This window comes from Macaca mulatta, chromosome 7 (assembly GCF_049350105.2).
Source record: "Macaca mulatta isolate MMU2019108-1 chromosome 7, T2T-MMU8v2.0, whole genome shotgun sequence".
Lineage (NCBI taxonomy): Eukaryota > Metazoa > Chordata > Mammalia > Primates > Cercopithecidae > Macaca > Macaca mulatta.
Window position 1 is genome coordinate 19,403,089 of NC_133412.1, and position 17,700 is coordinate 19,420,788.

Here is a 17,700-nt window from a genome sequence, read left to right on the forward strand (position 1 = left end):
ACTTGAGTACAGAATACACATGCATGCACACACATACACTTATACACCATGCACGAGCGCACACACACACACGGATCCACCTGACCATTTCTCCAGCCAGGGCCTCTTCCATCCAGACCCTGTAAGCAGAGGAGAAAGAGAGAAACGAAGTGGATACTTACGCATATCAGCCTGCCGGACATTTTTCATCCGGATGACCCGCACTGTCAACAGGTGGCATGGAGACAGCCCCTCCTGTGGAAGGAGAGGACAGAGGACTCAGTCTTCAAGCATCACCCCAAGGCCATTGCCCAGGGGGAGACTTTCCCTCTGTGCCTCCCCACTTGCATTACAGCAACCCCCAGGCTGGTTGTCTTTTGTTTGAGACAGAGTTTCACTCTTGTTGCCCAGGCTAGAGTGCCATGGCACGATCTCGGCTCACTGCAACCTCTGCCTCCCAGGTTCCAGCGATTCTCCTGCCTCAGCCCCCCATGTAGCTGAGGTACAGATGTCTGCCAGACACCCAGCTAATTTTTTGTAGTTTTAGTAGAGAGGAGGTTTTACCATATTGTCCAGGCTGGTCTTGAACTCCTGATGTCAGGTGATCCACCCACCTCAGCTCCCCAAAGTGCTGGGATTACAGGCGTGAGCCACCTTGCCAGGCTCCCCATGCTGTTTTGTCATTGTTTGCTGGGGTTTCTGTCTGTTCTTCAGCCTGGAAGGTCCTGGAAGCTCCAGAGAGCCTGGGACCCTGACTGGTTTTTCATCTTTGTACCTCCAGTACCTACAGCATGCTCATTTTTAGAAGGTGCTCAATACATGTGCATTAAGTGAGTGAATGAATGTCCCAGCCCCATGCACAGAATGAATGCCCACGGCAAGGGAGTCCTGAGGTGTTCTCCCTCTCCTTTCTTCACTGCTTATTAGCACTTTCCTCCTACTGTCCCACGTGCAGATATTTGCCCTTGCCCAGGCCAGATGGCAGCCTGCTTGGGAGGCAGGCACAGTGTGGCTGTGGGAAGGGGGGGCTGACAGACACTGATCATGCACGGTCACATCTACTCACTGGGAGACCATGTGCCAGGGGCTCACCCCCACTGGTACTTATTTAGCTCCAGCCCAGACCTTTGCATCTCCCTTGCCCTTTGGGCCTCTTCCGCAGGGTATCCTCCCGCAAGTCCTTCTGGTCACTCTATTTTTCCTTCCCAGGAAACAGTCCGCCTCTCGCCACTCCTCCGTTTCTCACAAGAGGTCCTTGTGGAGTCTTGGCTGGTCTGCGGTGACCTCTCTTTCCTGATGGCAAAAGCTCAAGTAGTCCTTGGTTTGATGACTGGCTCCTGTCAGACGCCTCTGCAGGTCACGATAACCCCAGGGGACCAGAGCCCTGAGGTGTCCCCCTCCCCTAGCACCTTGTCCTAACAACTGGGGTGCAGCAACACCCCCAGCGCTGCCCCCTTGGTGCTGATGGCTCCTCCTGCCGTCCCACCCCTCTTCTAGTTCTGATCACCTCCTGGGGGCTCTGCCATCATCTCAAGCCCATGTCCTCAAGGAACACCCAGAGCCCTCCCCGGGCCACAGTGTCCGGAGCAGTGGCTGTGGTTCCTTAAGGCCCTGCGCCCCTCCCGAGCTGCCCCAGCACTCTGAGTCTTGCAGCAGCCACTGCTCTACTTTGTCCCCCTTGGACCCATTACTTTCTGCCTCCCAGAGGCCCTGAAACCACCTTTCCCAGCCACACCAGCTTCTCCGGACCCTGCAGCTGCAGAGTGTCGCGGGATCACCCTTCCTGCCTACCAAGGGACCGCAGCTCTCTCCCAGTGCCCCTCTGCCTGTTCACTCGGCCCCAGGCGTTAAGCCTGTGGGAGCCGCTTTCGTTTCACCCCTCTCCTGGCCGGCATCTCTTCCATGGCCTGTCTTCAGAGCTCAGGGCCTGCGTGCTCACTGCCCTGCCTCCATTGCCCTGAGGGTGCCAGCCCTCTGATTGTTCCTCTGAATGAATGAATCATCTTCTAGAGTATATTTTTGAGCACCTATTGTGTGCCAGGCCCTATGCTAGATGCTAGGGAGTTAGGGGTGAATACGAGTCGGAGACAGAGAGGTTAAAGGCAATGGCGGCCAGTGGCTTTGATGGGGACAGCAGGTCAAGCTGGCCACAGACTGTTGCTGTCAAGGCCTGGGACCTCTCGCTGGCTGCAGAAGTCTCCCCACCATCAATCATACTCCTGGACTCTGGAAACCTCTTCTGGTCCCCAGGGGCCCAAGGCTGCCAAGCTGAGGTGCATTTCCACTCAGCTGGCACACCCTTGAAGGGGCAGTCTCGCGCCTGTTCTCTTTAGGAGTCCTGGTTCTATTCTTGGTTCATGCCTTTCCTGTTGGAATCTCAGGCCTTGAAGCCCCTTCGCTGAGAGTTTTATCCGGGCTTAGATGAGTCTTTGTTGTCATCCATTCCCTGCCTGGGCCCCTGGTAAATGCCTACCAACCGAATGTCTATGTTTATAGAAGCCTCTGAACTGGCACCCTCAACACGCCACCCTGCATGTTCTACTCCGTGTTGCCAGAATCGCTTTATACCTTTTTAAGAGGATGCAATTCTTCTCTCTTTAAATACTGTTGGGATTGGGGACAGGGGAAACAAGGTATGAAGAAAAAAAGTTTCTATAATCCCACCACTCAGAGACAATCTTTTTATCTTTCCTTTTTTTTTTTTTTTTTTTTTTTTTGAGACAGGGTCTCACTCTGTTGCCCAGGCTAGGCAATCTTTTGATGTTGGTCCTTTCAGACTTTCCTGGGGTTTCCTGGGGCTTAATTATTATTATTATTATTTTTGGAGACAGAGCCTCACTCTGTCACACAGGCTGGAATGCAGCGGCAGGATCTCGGCTCACTGCAACCTCCACCTCTCAGGTTCAAGCAATTCTCACTCATCAGCCTCTCGAGTAGCTGGACTACAGGCACTCACGACCACGCCCGGCTAATTTTTGTATTTTTAGTAGAGATGAAGTTTCACCATGTTGGCCAGGCTAGTCTCAAACTCCTGGTCTCAGGTGATTCTGCCTGCCTCAGCCTCCGAAAGTGCTGGGTTTGTAGGTGTGATCCACCGCGCTCGGCCCCTGGGGTTTAATTCTGATCAGCAACAGAATGCCAATTCTGGGAAGGTCACGTTATTTAGCTCCTTTTAAGGTCTCCTCCTCTCCTCAACAGCTGCCTCAAAATCAGGGCAAAAGTCAAACTCACAGTCAATTATAGGTCTGGAGATTTATTTTGTGAGGTCAACTCTGCAATGTTGAACATTTCATGGTCAATAACTTGCTCTAACAGCATTCTGTTGGGAGCCGAAGATTTGGGCCAAAAGCCATGCACACTGCTTCTCTTCTGGTGCTGCAGACGCGGCTATGGCCTTTGGCCTTTGGCCAGACCTCCGAGGCACGGTTCACTCCTCCTTTCTCACTCTGCCTGAGCGCAGCATGCACCCTGGGCTGGCGCGGTGAGGAGGCAGGGTCAACTGTCACCAGCAAGCGGTTTTGGCAAAACCTGTGCCCACCGGCCCACTTTCTCAGAGGGCAACTAGAGTCCAAGCTGTGGGGGCTTCAACCCAGGAGGAGTCCGTCCTGAGGGATATTCCAGTGTTTCAGGGCTCTGAACCCAGGTCTCGTGGTCCTCTCAGCCATCACAGCCCTTCTCCCGCCTCCAGGAGGGGCTGCCTGTGGCCCAACCTGCCTCCTTCCATATCTGCTCTGGCAGGGAAGGCATAGCCACGCTCTCCCTCGGGACCTCACTCCAGGTGTCCTGCCTTCCAGGACAAGTTCACTCCCATCATCTCACCTCAGTGCCTTCCAATGCAGGTGACCATTTCTTCCTGCTCTAACTCAGCAACAATAACAGCTGGCATCTGCTGCGTGCCAGCCATACGCAGGTGCTGTGTACGGGTTCTCCGTACATTATCTTGCTTAATCCTTACAACCATCCACGAAGCAATTATTATTAGCCTCGTCTTTACAGACAGAGAATCAGAGGCTAAGCCCTTTGACGCCGGGCTCACAGCTAGAATCAGAGACATCCAATGCTACCTCTTAAGCCTGTGTTTCTCCCACTGGGATTATCTGTTTACTTGGCAAACAGGAAGACAAATGTTGCTTGCCCTCATCTCCTCTTCCTTGCTTTTCTTCTCCTTAAAACAATTTTTTCTGACAGATTCTTCTTTTCACTCAGCACTTCCCCAAGGCTAAAAAATAGCCACCAAACTCTGACAATTCTTCTATGGCCCGCACTCTTACTGGCTGTTTCTACCAACGCATTCTAGGATATCCCTCTCTTTTTAAACACCTAGAGAACATCAGAGCCGTGAGGTCCTTGGAGAGGTCCCCACTTTCCAGTGGCCACAGATTGCTCCACTTAAGCCTCAGATCACACCCTCCAGCTCATGAATTTTCAGGAGAGACCCAGTTTTCAGGAGACAACCACATTTTGCCAGCACGGAATTGGGACTGGGAAGGGGGTTCGAGAGACCTCCCAGCTGGGCCATGCCGGGAGGAAGGCAGCAGGAATATGGGACTTAGCTCTGGGGCCCAGAATCATTCCAGGAACCAGGTCTATGAGAAATGGCCTTCTTGGGTTGCAATGAATGTACCTATTTTGCTTCTGATATAATCTGTTCGATCAGTGTTGCTAGAGATGAGCAAAAATTCATGACCTGGAGGTAATTAATCTAGAGTGGAAAGATGCAACAGAGCAAAGCACAGTGTCTGTGATGTGTGTGTGGGAACCAGAAACCAGGGAGGCCGAGGAACCCATGTTTACAGGGTTGCTCATGCTGTGGTAAGGGCCAAAGTTTTAAGGACTCAGACAAGCTCGTCTCTAGAACAGGATTCCCTGGCTGGGATTGGGTATCAGGGTGAAGAGTCAAAGTATTTAAGAACATACATGATCAGGCACCATGCCAGCTGGGCTGCAGCCCTGGAGTAGGGACAGGCATTCATCCTTCAGGGGGGCACTGGGAGGGCCCTGGGGTAAGGACCAGGGAGCACTTGGGGACTTGGAGCTCAAGGCAAGAACTATTTGGCAAACCGTACAGAGGTATATTTAGCCACTTTGACAACCAGTACAGCTGGGATGGGGAGGACAGGCTGGACAGCAGTTTTCTGGGAAGCCAGGGGAGAGAGAGGGCCCCGCTGCTCAGGCTGCAGACACACAGTCCCAGCCCCCTCCCCAGCCTGGATTCTTGGGTTGATCTTGCCAGGACTCCACTGTCCCCTGGGGACCTACTGGGGACTGGGGGACCGTGCCAGCTCATGTGGAAAAGAGGCAGCCCCTTCAATCTCAGGACTGGCTATGATGTAATCCAATGCTGCCCCTTCCCACCCCTGCTTTTATAGATATGACCTTCAGCAGGGGTGGGGGTGGGGAACAAAATGTATGACTCTGCTCTTGGCAGGCTCAGCTGGGCTGTGCTCTAGGTGCTGGGCATATGCTCTTATCTAACCCTCCAACCACCGCCAAGGAAGGCATCATTATCCCTGCTTTACAGAGGGGAAGGCTGAGTTTAGAGAGATTACATCTCAAACAGGCTCACACAGTCTGGGAGTGGCAGAGCTGGGACTTGGGCGCAGGTCTCCAGGACCCATGCACTCCATCCACCTGGCTCTCACTCCATCCACCTGGCTCTCACCGTGAATGTACAGCACCAGCTGGCAGCTTGCTCCAGGCCACATGCTAGACTAGTCAGTAGCAGAGACAGGAGGAAAAGCCTCAGCCTCCACATTGGAGCTCTCCCTATACCCCAAGAATCTAGCCATTACCACAAATCAGTCAGAAGAATACTTAATGACCGAAGGGCTCCCAGGGTCAGGCTCCTGGGTGGGAGTGGGGTCTGGGGAAGGGTCTGACAACCATGTTTCAGAAGTGGTGGGTCTGATGCCCATCCTGGGTCAGACATACCCTCAGCAAACCATCCCATGAAGTCTGGGGAGCCTGGAGAGAGGGGAAGATGGCTCCTGGGGAGCCTGCAGGAACTCCCTCCCCAGGGCTTCTCAGGTCAGGCCAGGCGGGGTGATGCCACCTCCTCCTCCCTAGAGAGCTGGGTGTACCCTTCAGTTCCTTGCAACACCTGTGTCAGAGCTCAGACCAGCCAGGTGCTGTCTTCCAGAACATGTGGGCCCTCCTTTAAGGAGATCATTGGGAGGGGACATCATGGGACACTAATATATGTCCCAGCCACTCTGAGAAACATCCCAGACTAAGTGTCACCTGGAAGGAGCTACTACTGCTGTTTTCCTTTTTATCACCAGGCTAGTTGAGTGGTCAGGGCAAGAAATCCCGCAGGGACAGATACAGCTCATGGAGAGGCTCATGAAGCCACACTTGGGGCTCTGGGCTCTCAGCTGCTTCACTGCCCCCTTGGAGGTAAGCTCTGTCACCTCTGTGGAAGATCTCTCCTGGCCCAAGCTCTTGGAGGCTCAAAAAGATTGGCAGGAACAATGGCTGGCCAGAGGCCCTTCCAGCCACCCAAGTGCTGCAGGGAAACCAGGGCACACCCCAGGAGGCCGTGTCCACCTGGCTGGGCAGCGGGGGCACCGGCCACCACCCAGCACAGAGCTCCCTGCCTTGGGCTCCTTGGAGACTGAACAGGGTCTCCATCTGCCCCACCAAGAGACAAAGCACTTTCAGGGCATCACCCATGTCATTCGACGATTTAATTTGAGCTGGGGAGGAGGCCCTGGGGAGGGGAATGAGGAAGAAGTGCTGCCTTCGAGGAGCCAACTAACGATCCTTCACTGCCCCCTTCAGACTGATCAGCCCCTTCAATCTGCCCCTATGGCAGATTGAAGCATTGAGGCCATCTCCCTATTGCCAAGATGGGGAAACAGAGGCAGGGTTGGTCTAGAGCCCTGGCAACCTGATCCATGAACCCAGAGGTCTCCCTGTGAGGCTGTGAGGAGTTGAATAGACCCAGGAACCTTGACTGTAAACCCAGGTGGGCAGCTGATGGCAACAGATTGACAATGCCACCAATTCTCACCATACACTACACCATACTCTCGCACAGCATAGGAGCTTAGGATGTTTGCAGGGTTAATACCTGCTTGCCATTAGGGCAGGCCAAATGTGAATCCCCCCGGCATACTGTGTACCCTGGGTGCTAGCCTGGCCCCAGGATGGCCCCAAGCCACTTCATGGTGCCTTGAAAAGCTTGAGGGTACTCTCAGCTGGGCCACCCATGCAGGAGCCCTGACCGCAGCTAGGCTAAACCACTTCCCCCAGGTTTTAGGATGAGGCTGCCCGAACCCAGGTCCCTGGGATGTCCAGTGCCTACCAGCCCTCCCTGAACCTCGTCTCCTGCCCCCAGCTCCCTACCCCTGCCTCTCACTTCCTGGCCATGCCTCCCTGGCCCTCAGCCTCTGGCCCCAGCCACGGAGCACCCCCCCTCACCTTCAAGGCACAGGTGGCCGAGGGCCTGCCGTCTTCTGCTTGGCATGGGTCTGGCAGGGGGTGGGAGACCCAGGCGGGCATCTGCCTCAGGAGCATCACGGCAGCTCTCCAGCTGGGTGGCAAGATCAGTAACTTATACTCTGACTCAGAGCTCCACCCTCCTGGCCACAGCTTGGCAGTGGCTGGGATTGCTCTGGGAGTGGTTTGAGTGGGTAGACAGATACGGTGCTTGGGCCTAGATCTCTTCATATCAAGGAAATCACAGGTCTTCAGGTCATAGAAATACAGGGACCTGCAGGGCTCTGGGCCTTGGGGTCAGCATTCCATAGCCCCCAGCCACTCAGAATGACCAGGCCTTCGAGGACACAGTGGGTGGCAAGAAGAGGACACTGGACCCGCATGACTGTAGGACTAGCCCACCATAATTTGGGAAAGCTCTATCTCTTCAGCTTGTAGAGGTCATGGCTCATAGATGCCCCTCTAGGAGGATGGGACTGTCGCTCCCAACTCCACTTCAGTTTCATGGATACCAAGCCCATGGGGTCGCTTCATGGGGTCCCTGGCCACAACTCCCAAAGAGACTAGGGTCAGGGCTCCCAAAGTTAGAGGGTGAAGAAAGAAAATAATTGCCCAATATTTCATGAAAAGAGGGTCTGGGGCAACCACCCCCTGTCCTCCCTCCTGGGAGGCCAGGTGGAGAGAGGGTGTGTCCAGCCCCTGCCTGGTCTCAGGACAGCCTGAAGGATGCTCCTGCCCCTCCCAGATGATTCCTATCTCTAGCCTAGTGGCTCACTGAGGGGCCTGACAAGGGCAGCTTTGCCTGCTCTGCTGCCTGACTGTGTACACTGGGAGTTTCCTGCCTGAGCTATTGCCTGGGGCCCCACAACCGGCTTTTCTGGCCCATAGATAGAAGTGCTTTTTTGAAATTAGGATGAGATCTGAACATGGGACAGGCTGGGCCTGAACGCAGGGATGGAACCCGGTTGGAGGTACCTGTGGGATCTCTTCACGTGCCTGGCCCTCCAGAAAGTGGAGAGGCCTTAGCCTGCTGCTCTCACAGCTTCCTTCCTGCCCTGCCCTCCCCTCCTCTGCCAAGGACGGAGACTCAGCACCATATCCCTCAGCAAACTCTACAAATTCAATTTAGTTCATGTACCTAGTAAGCATCTGCTGTATACATCCTACTAAGAGAGGAAATCCCAAGCTTGAAGTTGCTGACAGTGTGGATGGAGAGCCAGATGCATCTAACCCCTCAAAGGCTCAGAGATCCAAGTTTCCCTGTGGTGACAGGGGACATCTTAGAAGGATCAATAACAATCCTTCCCATTTGTGAAGATCCATGGTTTACAGCAGTAGTCCCTAACCTTTTTTAGCACCAGGGACTGGTTTCAGGGAAGTCAATTTTTCCACGGGTGGGCGGGAGATGGTTTTGGGATGATTCAAGTGCCTTACATTTATTGTGCACTTTATTTCTATTATTATCACATTGTCATATATAATGAAATAATTACACAACTCACCATAATGTAGAATCAGTGGGAACCCTGAGCTTGTTTTCCTGCAACTAGATGGTCCCCCCTGAGCTTGTTTTCCTGCAACTAGATGGTCCCATCTGGGGGTGATGGGAGAGAGTGACAGATCATCAGGCATTAGATTTTCATAAGGAATGTGCAACCTAGATCCCTTGAGTGTACAGTTCACAATAGGGTTTGTGCTCCTGTGAGAATCTAATGCCACTGTTGATCTGAGAGGAGATGGGGTTCAGGTGGTAATACAGGTGATGGGGAGTGGCTGTAAATACAGATGAAGCGTCACTCACTCACCCACCACTCACCACCTGCTGTGTGGCCCAGTTCCGAACAGGCCACGGACTGGTACTGATCCAGTCTGCCCTGCGTTCAGAGGTCACCCTTCATTCCATACTAGATTAGGGTCCCATAATCATGACCCTAAAAGGTCATACTTTACATTTGGACTTAGTCTCTAAGCAGTGGGGGGCTATTGATGGTTTTTGAGCAGGAAAGCTGAACTTCAAGAAGGCAAGGATGATTGATGTTGAAACAAGCGATCAATTAGGAGGTGAGATGTGAACCATCTGGGACAGGGGAAGTAGGGTGGGAAGTTAAGGGAGAGATAGGCCAGAACAGGCTATACAAGCTAAGTCCAGGAACTTCCGTGGCAACTCAACCCATAGCACTATACTGTCCTGAAAGCCATGGGTCCCACCTGTCTCCCCATCCCTTCCACTCCTCCACTCTTCCCAATCAAATAAGGCCCAGGCTGAGCCCCAAACACCAGGGCATTCCTCAAGGCCTCCTATTTGGCTGATTTCTATATTTTTTGTAGAGAAGGGGTTTCACCATGTGGGCCAGGCTGGTGTCAAACTCCCGACCTCAGGTGATCCACCCACCTCAGCCTCCCAAAGTGCTAGGATTACAGGCGTGAGCCACCGTGCCCAGCTTGCACTGTCTTTTTAAAAGGCTTCCTCTATGTGCCTATGTTCCTTGATAAATAAAATCCAATTTCCTAAAATGAATGTACAATGAGGAATATAATTTTCATGACATAAAGTAAAACAAGTCTTATAGCTTCTCTGGGTAAGAGGAGATTAAAAAAATCAACCACGGAAGTTAGTATGTTGAGATGTCCCAGAACTTCTGGCCCACAAACTCAATATGACTCTATTTCATGATGACAAGATAACAAAGTACAAACATTACAAGAAAGGGCCTTCACCCCAGTGTAGGTAATGTTTATATTCTTAGCGTCATCAACATATCTGGCTCATGAATATTTTCTGCCTTGCTTTGTCTTTACAAAATATTAAGGGCCAGCTTAGTGCTTTTCTTTTTTCTTTCTTTCTTTTTTTTTTTTTTTTTTGAGATGGAGTCTCAGTCTGTTGCCCAGACTGGAATGCAGTGGTGCAATCTCAGCTCATTGCAACCTCTGCTTCCCAAGCTCAAGCGTGATTCTCCCACTGTAGCCTCCCGAGTAACTGCGATTACAGGCACACGTCACTACGCCCAGCTAATTTTTGTATTTTTTTTTTTTTGTAGAGATGGAGTTTTGCCGTGTTGCTCAGGCCAGTCTCAAACACCTGGGCTCAAGCAATCTGCCCGCCTCAGCGTCCCAGAGTACTGGGATTACAGGCATGAGCTATGGTGACTGGCCCTTTTCATTTTCAAAGCACTTGTATCCACAGTTCAATATTTCTCATTTCATGAAGTTCCTGCCATTAAAACTTGTGGCCTCTGGTTTCAGCTACATGCCAGGCTTCATTTCCCTGCTCTGGACTCTCTTGCTCACACAATGAGGTGCCAAGAGCCTTCTGCACACTGAGTTTACTCCTTATCACCCATCACTTTGGGGAGGATGACATCGTCATTGTCTCAAGACTGAGCGTGGTATAGCAGTCTAGACTTTAATAGACCTGGGTTTGTACCTTCATTCTGTTACATATAAACTACATGGACTCGGGTAAGGTTATCCCTCTAAGCCTGAGTTTCTCCATCTGTAAAGCGGGAAGCATAGCAGTTTCTACCTCACGGGATGGTTGTCCAGAATAAATGAGATAAAGGACTTAGCACATGACTGGCACTGATTTACTGTAAGAGATCCACAGTACAGTAACATCAGGGATACAAAGACATCGTCGCTGGCCCAAGGACCTCCCAATTTAAGTGGGGTGAGACAGGAGGGTCACACAAATAGTCTCAGGACAATCATGTCATATACGAGAAGAGAGGTAAAAAGAAGCTGCTCAGAGAGCTTGGCCACTCAGGGCTGGGGAGGTCAGAAGAGGGCCTGGAGGAGGAAGAATTTGAACTTGTCCTTGAAGAAGGAAGGGTATGGGCCTGACAGATGAAGAGGAGGGGAGAGGACATTTTTCTCAAGTGAGGTGGCATGAGTAAAGGAATGAAGGTTGGAGAAGGGGATTAAGGAGATTCATGGCTATGGAGTGAAAGAATCACAATCTTTCTTCAGCTGGCAGTGGTACTCATGGAAGGTTTCTGAGCAGAGAGAGTTTAAGAAGGAGAGCAAATCCTGCTTCTACAGTAGAGCAAGTGACCCTCAGCACTGTGTGGTTAGGGTGAGCTGGAAGACCTTCATCAGCCATCATGGGGCTCCTGGAGCAAGTGGTAGCCTGCAAAAGGCCCCAGATCAATGCCTTTCCCTCTTTATCTGCAAGGAATGGCCACCAGGTTTAGTTTTCTCCAAATACACTATAGGCTCCCAGAGCAGGGCACGCTTATTATCAGGCTCTCCAACTATCACTCTGGGCCCCGACGGGATAGAGCTCAGGAAAGAGAAATCTGCACGTTTGTGGAGGAGGAGGAGAAATTTGGAGCAGGGCCTGTGTGAGAGGGAGATGGTGGGAGGCCAGGTGGCAGGCTTCATTCATTTCTTCACTTTGCCTCTGGGCGTCCCCCATTAAGCCAGATCAGAGTCCTGCTCCATCTGTGTTGAGGTGGTCTCACAGCCTTCCGCTTCCCCCTCGGCCCAAGTAACCACTCATTTGCCTCCTGTTGCCGTAGATTAGGTGCGTCTTTTCTGAAGTTTCACATAAATGGAATCATGCAGTGTTCGCTCTTTTGTGTGTGGCCCCTTTCGTTGAGCATAAGGCTTTTGAGATTTGTCCAGGTTTTTGTGTGTAACAAGAGTTTACTTTTTCATTGCTGTGTAGTATTCCATTGTAAAATTATTACAATTTGTTTATCCATTCATCAGCTGAAGGGCAAAATTCTTTCTTTTCGTTCTTCTTTTTGAGACAGAGTGTTGTTCTGTTACCCAGGCTGGAGTAAGTGGCACAATCAGGGCTCACTGCAGCCTTGACCTCCGTGGCTCCAGTGATCCTCTCACCTCAGCCTCCTGAGTAGCTGGGACCACTGGCATTTGCCACTATGTCCAGTTAATTAAAAAAAAAATTGGTAGAGTCGGGGTCTCACTATGTTGCCCAGGCTGGTCTTGAACTTCTGGGCTCAAGAAATCCACCCACCTCTTCCTCCCAAAGTGCTGGGATTACAGGTATGAGCCACCGCGCACAGCCACAAAGCTCCTTCCCTTCATGCTTAGCAATCATAAATAAAGCTGCTGTAAACATTTGCACGCAGGTTTCTGCATAGATATACGTTTTCATTTCTTGTGGCTAAATCTCCAGACATGAAATGGCTGGGTCTGATTGACGTTTTTACAGAGTGATGGCGTATCTGGGCTCCTCTGAAAATCCCAGCCTCCCGCACAGAGCCTCCTCTCTTTGGCACTTTCCCATTTTTCCTCCTCTCATTTTCCTCTCTTCCTCTCCCTTCATCCTCCTCTTTCTCCCATTGGCTTCCCTTTTCCCTCCTCCATCCCACAGTTCTCTCCTGCCAGGCTCCTGGGTTCTCCCACATAGGGGTGGTTGTAACAGGCAGCCCTCACATTTGCTTGGTCCAAGGCTGGCTGACCAAGCACCCATAACTAGACTCTGCCAAGCTTCTTGACATCAGCTCCTGAGCCAGGGCACCTCTGGGAGACTCCCAGACTTCACAGGGAGAGGGAAGGGGAGGCCTTCTGGCAAGTTCAGCCCTGCAGTAATTTAGCAAGGCTGGGTTTCTCCTAGTTCCACTGTCTTAAGAACCATGTCAGATGGTTCGAGTCTACCTGATATCATTTGGATGTTTGTCTCCTCCAAATCTCATGTTGATACGTGATCCCCAATGTTGGAAGTGGGGCCTAGTGGGAGGTATTTGGGTCACAGGATGGATTTCTCATGAATGGCTTCGTGCCTTCTGGTGGTAATGAGTGAGTTCTCGCTCTGAGTTCAAGTGAGATCTAGTTGTTAAAAAAGACTTGCCCTCCCAACACCTCCTTGCTTCCTCTCTTGCCACCCAACATGCTTGCTCCCTGTCAGCCTTCTGCCATGAGTAAAAGCTTCCTGAGGGCTCACCAGAAGCCAAGCAGATGCTGGTGTCATGTTTGTACAGCCTGTAGAACCTCTTTTCTTTGTAAATTACCTCGTCTCAGATATTCCTTTATACAATGCATAATGGACTAATATACTATGCCATTCACTGGTGCTCTATGTTTTGACTGAATTGGGTTCTAGCCAAGTTCTAACAGAGAAAAATAATTCCCCATGGGCTCCATTTGGTTCAAACCCTGGAGTCAAGGGTCCCTGCCCACCACCCCACAGGGAAGGGGAGGCAGAAGGGACAGTGTCAGGCCTGGGAGGGACATGAGCAGGAGATGCCTTCAGATCACATCCTGGGTTTGACGAGGACAGCACAGCTGAAGAGGGCCTCGGCTCCCTACTGACTTTAGGTCAATGTCCATTTGCATTTAGGAAGGCAGTGTGGGGATGGGCAGAACACCGGGTGGGGAGACCTCTGTATATTTTCACCGTCTCAGGTGAGTCTGAGAGGCAGCCGTGGTGTAGACCATCCAACCAATTGACCTCAGAGGCCTTTCTCACTGCTGATTTCTGGGGTCTGGCTTGTTCCTTGCTGCCCGGTGAGGCTATACCATGCTTGGGCACAGAGAGAGAATAAGGTGCGAGATTCGTGGGAAGACACAGATTGAAAATTGTGTTTGATGTTAGAAAGGAGGAACACAGCCAGGAAAGAGCTTTAAGTAACTGAAAATAGGCTGATATTTAATGAGGGGACTGAGATCTTTTGGGGAGGGCATTTGGGTTATGTGAAAACAGAACCTGTGGCCTGTCCTTGGCAGGATCCAGGGCAGGGGACTCCCCCACTCCTCCCCACTGCGTGTGTGTGTGTGAGAAGTGTGTGTGTGAGAACAGGTGTGTATGTGAGTATGCTGTGAGCGTGTCTGAGTGGTGTGTTGTGTAAGTGTGCGAGTGTGTGTTGTATGAGTGTGCTGTGTGAATATGTTGTGTGAGTGTGTGTGTTGTGTGAGAGTACTTGGGAGGGGACGCTCATGTGTTCTTGCCTTGACCTTTAGGAAGAAGAAAGCCCCTGAGCTCTTGCTGGGGAATAAATTCCAGTTGCATGGAGATGGATTAAAGTCAGCAGTCCTGTGGTGCTGGCCATGTGGTCCTGGAGCCCCGTTTCTGGCTGTCCCGATGAGCCTCAGCCCTGCTTGCCCTGCCAGACAAGAATGAGTGCAAGTCTTGTGGCCAGTAAAGGCAAAATACTCTGAGGATTTTTTCAGTGCCATGTAGTTGGTTTTAAGGTTTGAGTTAAAGAATTTGCACTGAGGAAATAGAGGAGTGGCTGAGCTGGCCCTTGTGACACAATGAGGGCTTCTGGGAGGGCCCTGCCCAGCCTCTGTACTCTGTCTGGTTGGTGACTGGTGGGCTCCAGGGCCAGCATGGTGAGATGCCAGGCACCTGGAGGAGGCACTGGGGCAAAGGACATCCTGGGTGGGTGGGGTGGGAGGGGCAGGTCCTTTGGGGTGACTCTGCAGTCCTGGTTTCTGTCATCTAGGCAGCGCCTGGGTGAGGCTGAACACATGGATGACCAAGCACCAAACACAGAAGAGGGTCCTCTGGTCTGTGAGGAGCAGGAGAGGGACAGGAGTCACCACCTGGAACCCTCTCCCTGCGGCCTCCCCGCAGCCTGTAAAGCAGCCCCTGGCCCCGGGTAGAGTGGGCCCTGGTGGGGCTGGGCTCAGGCTTCCTGTCCTGTGTAGGGGAGCTGGAGGCATGGCAGAGACCCCTTGCCAAGGTGCAAATAACACTTCACCTCTCTCAGCTGCTGCTTCCCTCTGTGCACATGTATGTGTAGGGACTGGGTGGAGTGGGAGTGAGGAGTTCCAGTCCTTTTTCTGGTGATGTAGAAATTCAGAGGGAAGGACTCTGGGCTCCAAGATCGCAGACCTGACCCCCTGTAGTACCTGCCTTGTAGCCCTCAGGAACCGTCTGCCGCAAACAATAACCAAAGACTCATTTGAAAGTAATCAAACATCCTGGTTTGTCCAAGACTAAAGGGTTTCCTGGGACTCAGGACTTTTAGTGCTAAAACTGGAAAGTTCCAGGCACACTGGGATGATCAGATCACTTATTTCTAATTTCTCTTGAAAGTATTTTTGGAAGTAGAGACATACCTGGTATGCCAGACCCAGAGTACTCCTAGGCTTTGTAATTATTCGAGGCAAAATAATTTGATTAGTTTCTGATTTCATTTTGGAGAATATGAAGAAAATCTGTATGTGCTGATTCTGAGTACATAAGCCAGTCCTGAGGTTAAGGGTTGACTGTGTCTGCATGTGGGATGCTGGTATAGTGGACTCATGACCCCTAGAGTCCCTTTCCCCTTTCTCTGATAAGAGAGCACTGTTTGCCTTTGGGATCTTATGCAGCTGTCATCAGGGAATCATCCTCCTTTCTCAAAGGTGGGCCCCGACCAGTCTGGCCAGTCTCATTCTCATCCTCTTAGACTCAGTGATTGGTTCAGGAACAATGAAATCTCCTCCTCTGCCTCCTCCTCTTCTACCTCCTCCTTTTAAGGATTATATGAATGTTGGGAAAGAGAGAGGAAGAGGTCAGCTTTGAGTTGTTAGTCACCATCTCTGTCACCATGTGGAAGGACTCAGCCTTAAAAAGTTGAGAGGAGAGAAGACAAAATTCTGAGGACAGGATCTGGACTGCTAGATCCAGTTATGCCTGAAGCCTATATGCCCCTTGGACTTCCCAGTTACATGAGACAATAAAGGTTTTTTATTTGCTTAAACTTATTTGAATTCAGCTTTAGTCACTCTGCCACTTGCAGCGGAACAGAACTCCACACAGACTCCTGATCCGCCTGGCTGCCACATCTGCAGGAGGGTTCTGTGCAGGGGATCACAGGGGCCGTGCCTTTCACTGTCCCCTGAACTGAGTCCCTTGTGCCTTTAAATTAGGGCATATGCTCCTCTAGGGCACACCTAGGGTGGGAGGCACATGTCTGAGCGTTTGCCTTCAGGAGCCCTCTTCTGGGAATCATGGGGGAAGAAATCTTCCGAGTTTCTTCTCTCATCTTCCCATTCTTCTCACCTCATTTCCAGGATTTGCTCCGATCTCTCATTTGTCCTTCACTTGAAGTCAGCGCTGTCATACATCCACCCACCACTCACATACCTTACTGCCTTGGTGACATCCTCTGCACAGGGAAAGCCTCTCCCAGTCATGGGAGGAGCAACCAGCACCTGAAACATTGCATTTCAACACCTGTAAACTGGGACAGATAAAGAGCATTGGTTATTGTCCATGCCTAGGGGCTAGAGAGTGGGGACTCACCCTTGTTCCCCTGCTGGGGATGGAGAGTCAACCATGCTCTCCCAGCAAGTAAGGCTGAGTTGAAGGAAGGGAAAGGCAGACAGGATGGGGCAGGCCCAGGGGATGTGATTAATCAGCCACAGGAAATGGAAATCATGTCATATGCAAGTCAGGATAAGAATTTGCAAATGAACTCAGCACTTGGGCTTCAGGTTAATTTTTTAACCAAAGGTTAAAAACTATCCCTAGGAAGAGAGAGAGGGGAAGTGATTGGGTAAGGAGCACACTGGGGCTTTTGACTCTGTCACCAATGTGATTTTTTTAAGCTGGACAGTGGAGTCATGGGTATTCATTTCATTATTCTCTATACATTTTGTGTATCATAAATATTGCTTAATACTTTTAAAAAGCAACCTGAATTCATGTCTATCACTCCCAGGCATTTCTTTATTCTTTCTCTACCTATGTGTGTATTCCCAAGCTATACTTGGTATTATTTCACATGTTTTTAAACTTTGTATAAGCTAGATAACATTCGAATATCCATTCTGCTATTAACATGTTTTTTTCTCCACTCTACATTAGGCTTGTAAGATTCACCTATACTGGTAGGAATAGATCTGGTTCATTCATTTTCACAGTTGTGACCTATTCCACGACTTATGTTTTTGCGTGATAGACATTTAAGCTGTTCCTTATGACGGCAGCGGCGACCGTCTGGAGCAGCCGCTGCCATCACGGGCCGCAGCAGGGAGGGTGCGGGGAGGAGGCCGACAGCCTCCTCTGCAGCCCACCGCCCTGGGGACCGCGGCGATGGGGCTGGGCCAGGTCGCCCGCTGGCGGAGGAGCAGCGCAGCTGGGGTGCAGCGCGATTGGGAAGCGCGCGGTCCTGAGGCGGAACTGGGCCTGGAGCGGTGCTGCTCTTGCACAGCGAGCGGGCGGCCCGGGGAGGCGGAACTGCGGACGCGCTTCTGGGGCCCAGGGCTGAAAGTGGGAGCGGTGCCCGCTTTGGGGACCAGCCAGCGGGGCAGCCATTGCTCCCACCCGCCAAGGATGCCGTGTTCCTGTGCCTCGGAAGGAGGCTCTGCGCGGCGCTGCTTAGG

The 17,700-nt window shown here is 51.5% G+C and overlaps 1 protein-coding gene across 2 annotated transcripts in view; it reads right to left on the minus strand.

Annotated features, from left to right (window-relative positions):
* The window catches only part of PLA2G4E (phospholipase A2 group IVE), a 64,267-nt gene that overhangs the window by 32,005 nt on the left and 14,562 nt on the right, over positions 1 to 17,700 (minus strand). The window contains exons 1-2 of one of the 2 annotated variants that reach the window (XM_077939156.1): positions 7,402 to 7,499; positions 162 to 234 (exon numbers count right to left, since the gene is read on the minus strand). In XM_077939156.1, coding sequence (XP_077795282.1) covers positions 162 to 234; positions 7,402 to 7,497 — 169 coding nt within the window. In that variant the 5' untranslated portion in view covers positions 7,498 to 7,499. Of the gene's footprint in view, positions 1 to 161; positions 235 to 7,401; positions 7,500 to 17,700 lie in introns of those variants that run through there. The other variant, XM_015142020.3, reaches the window with a different exon arrangement.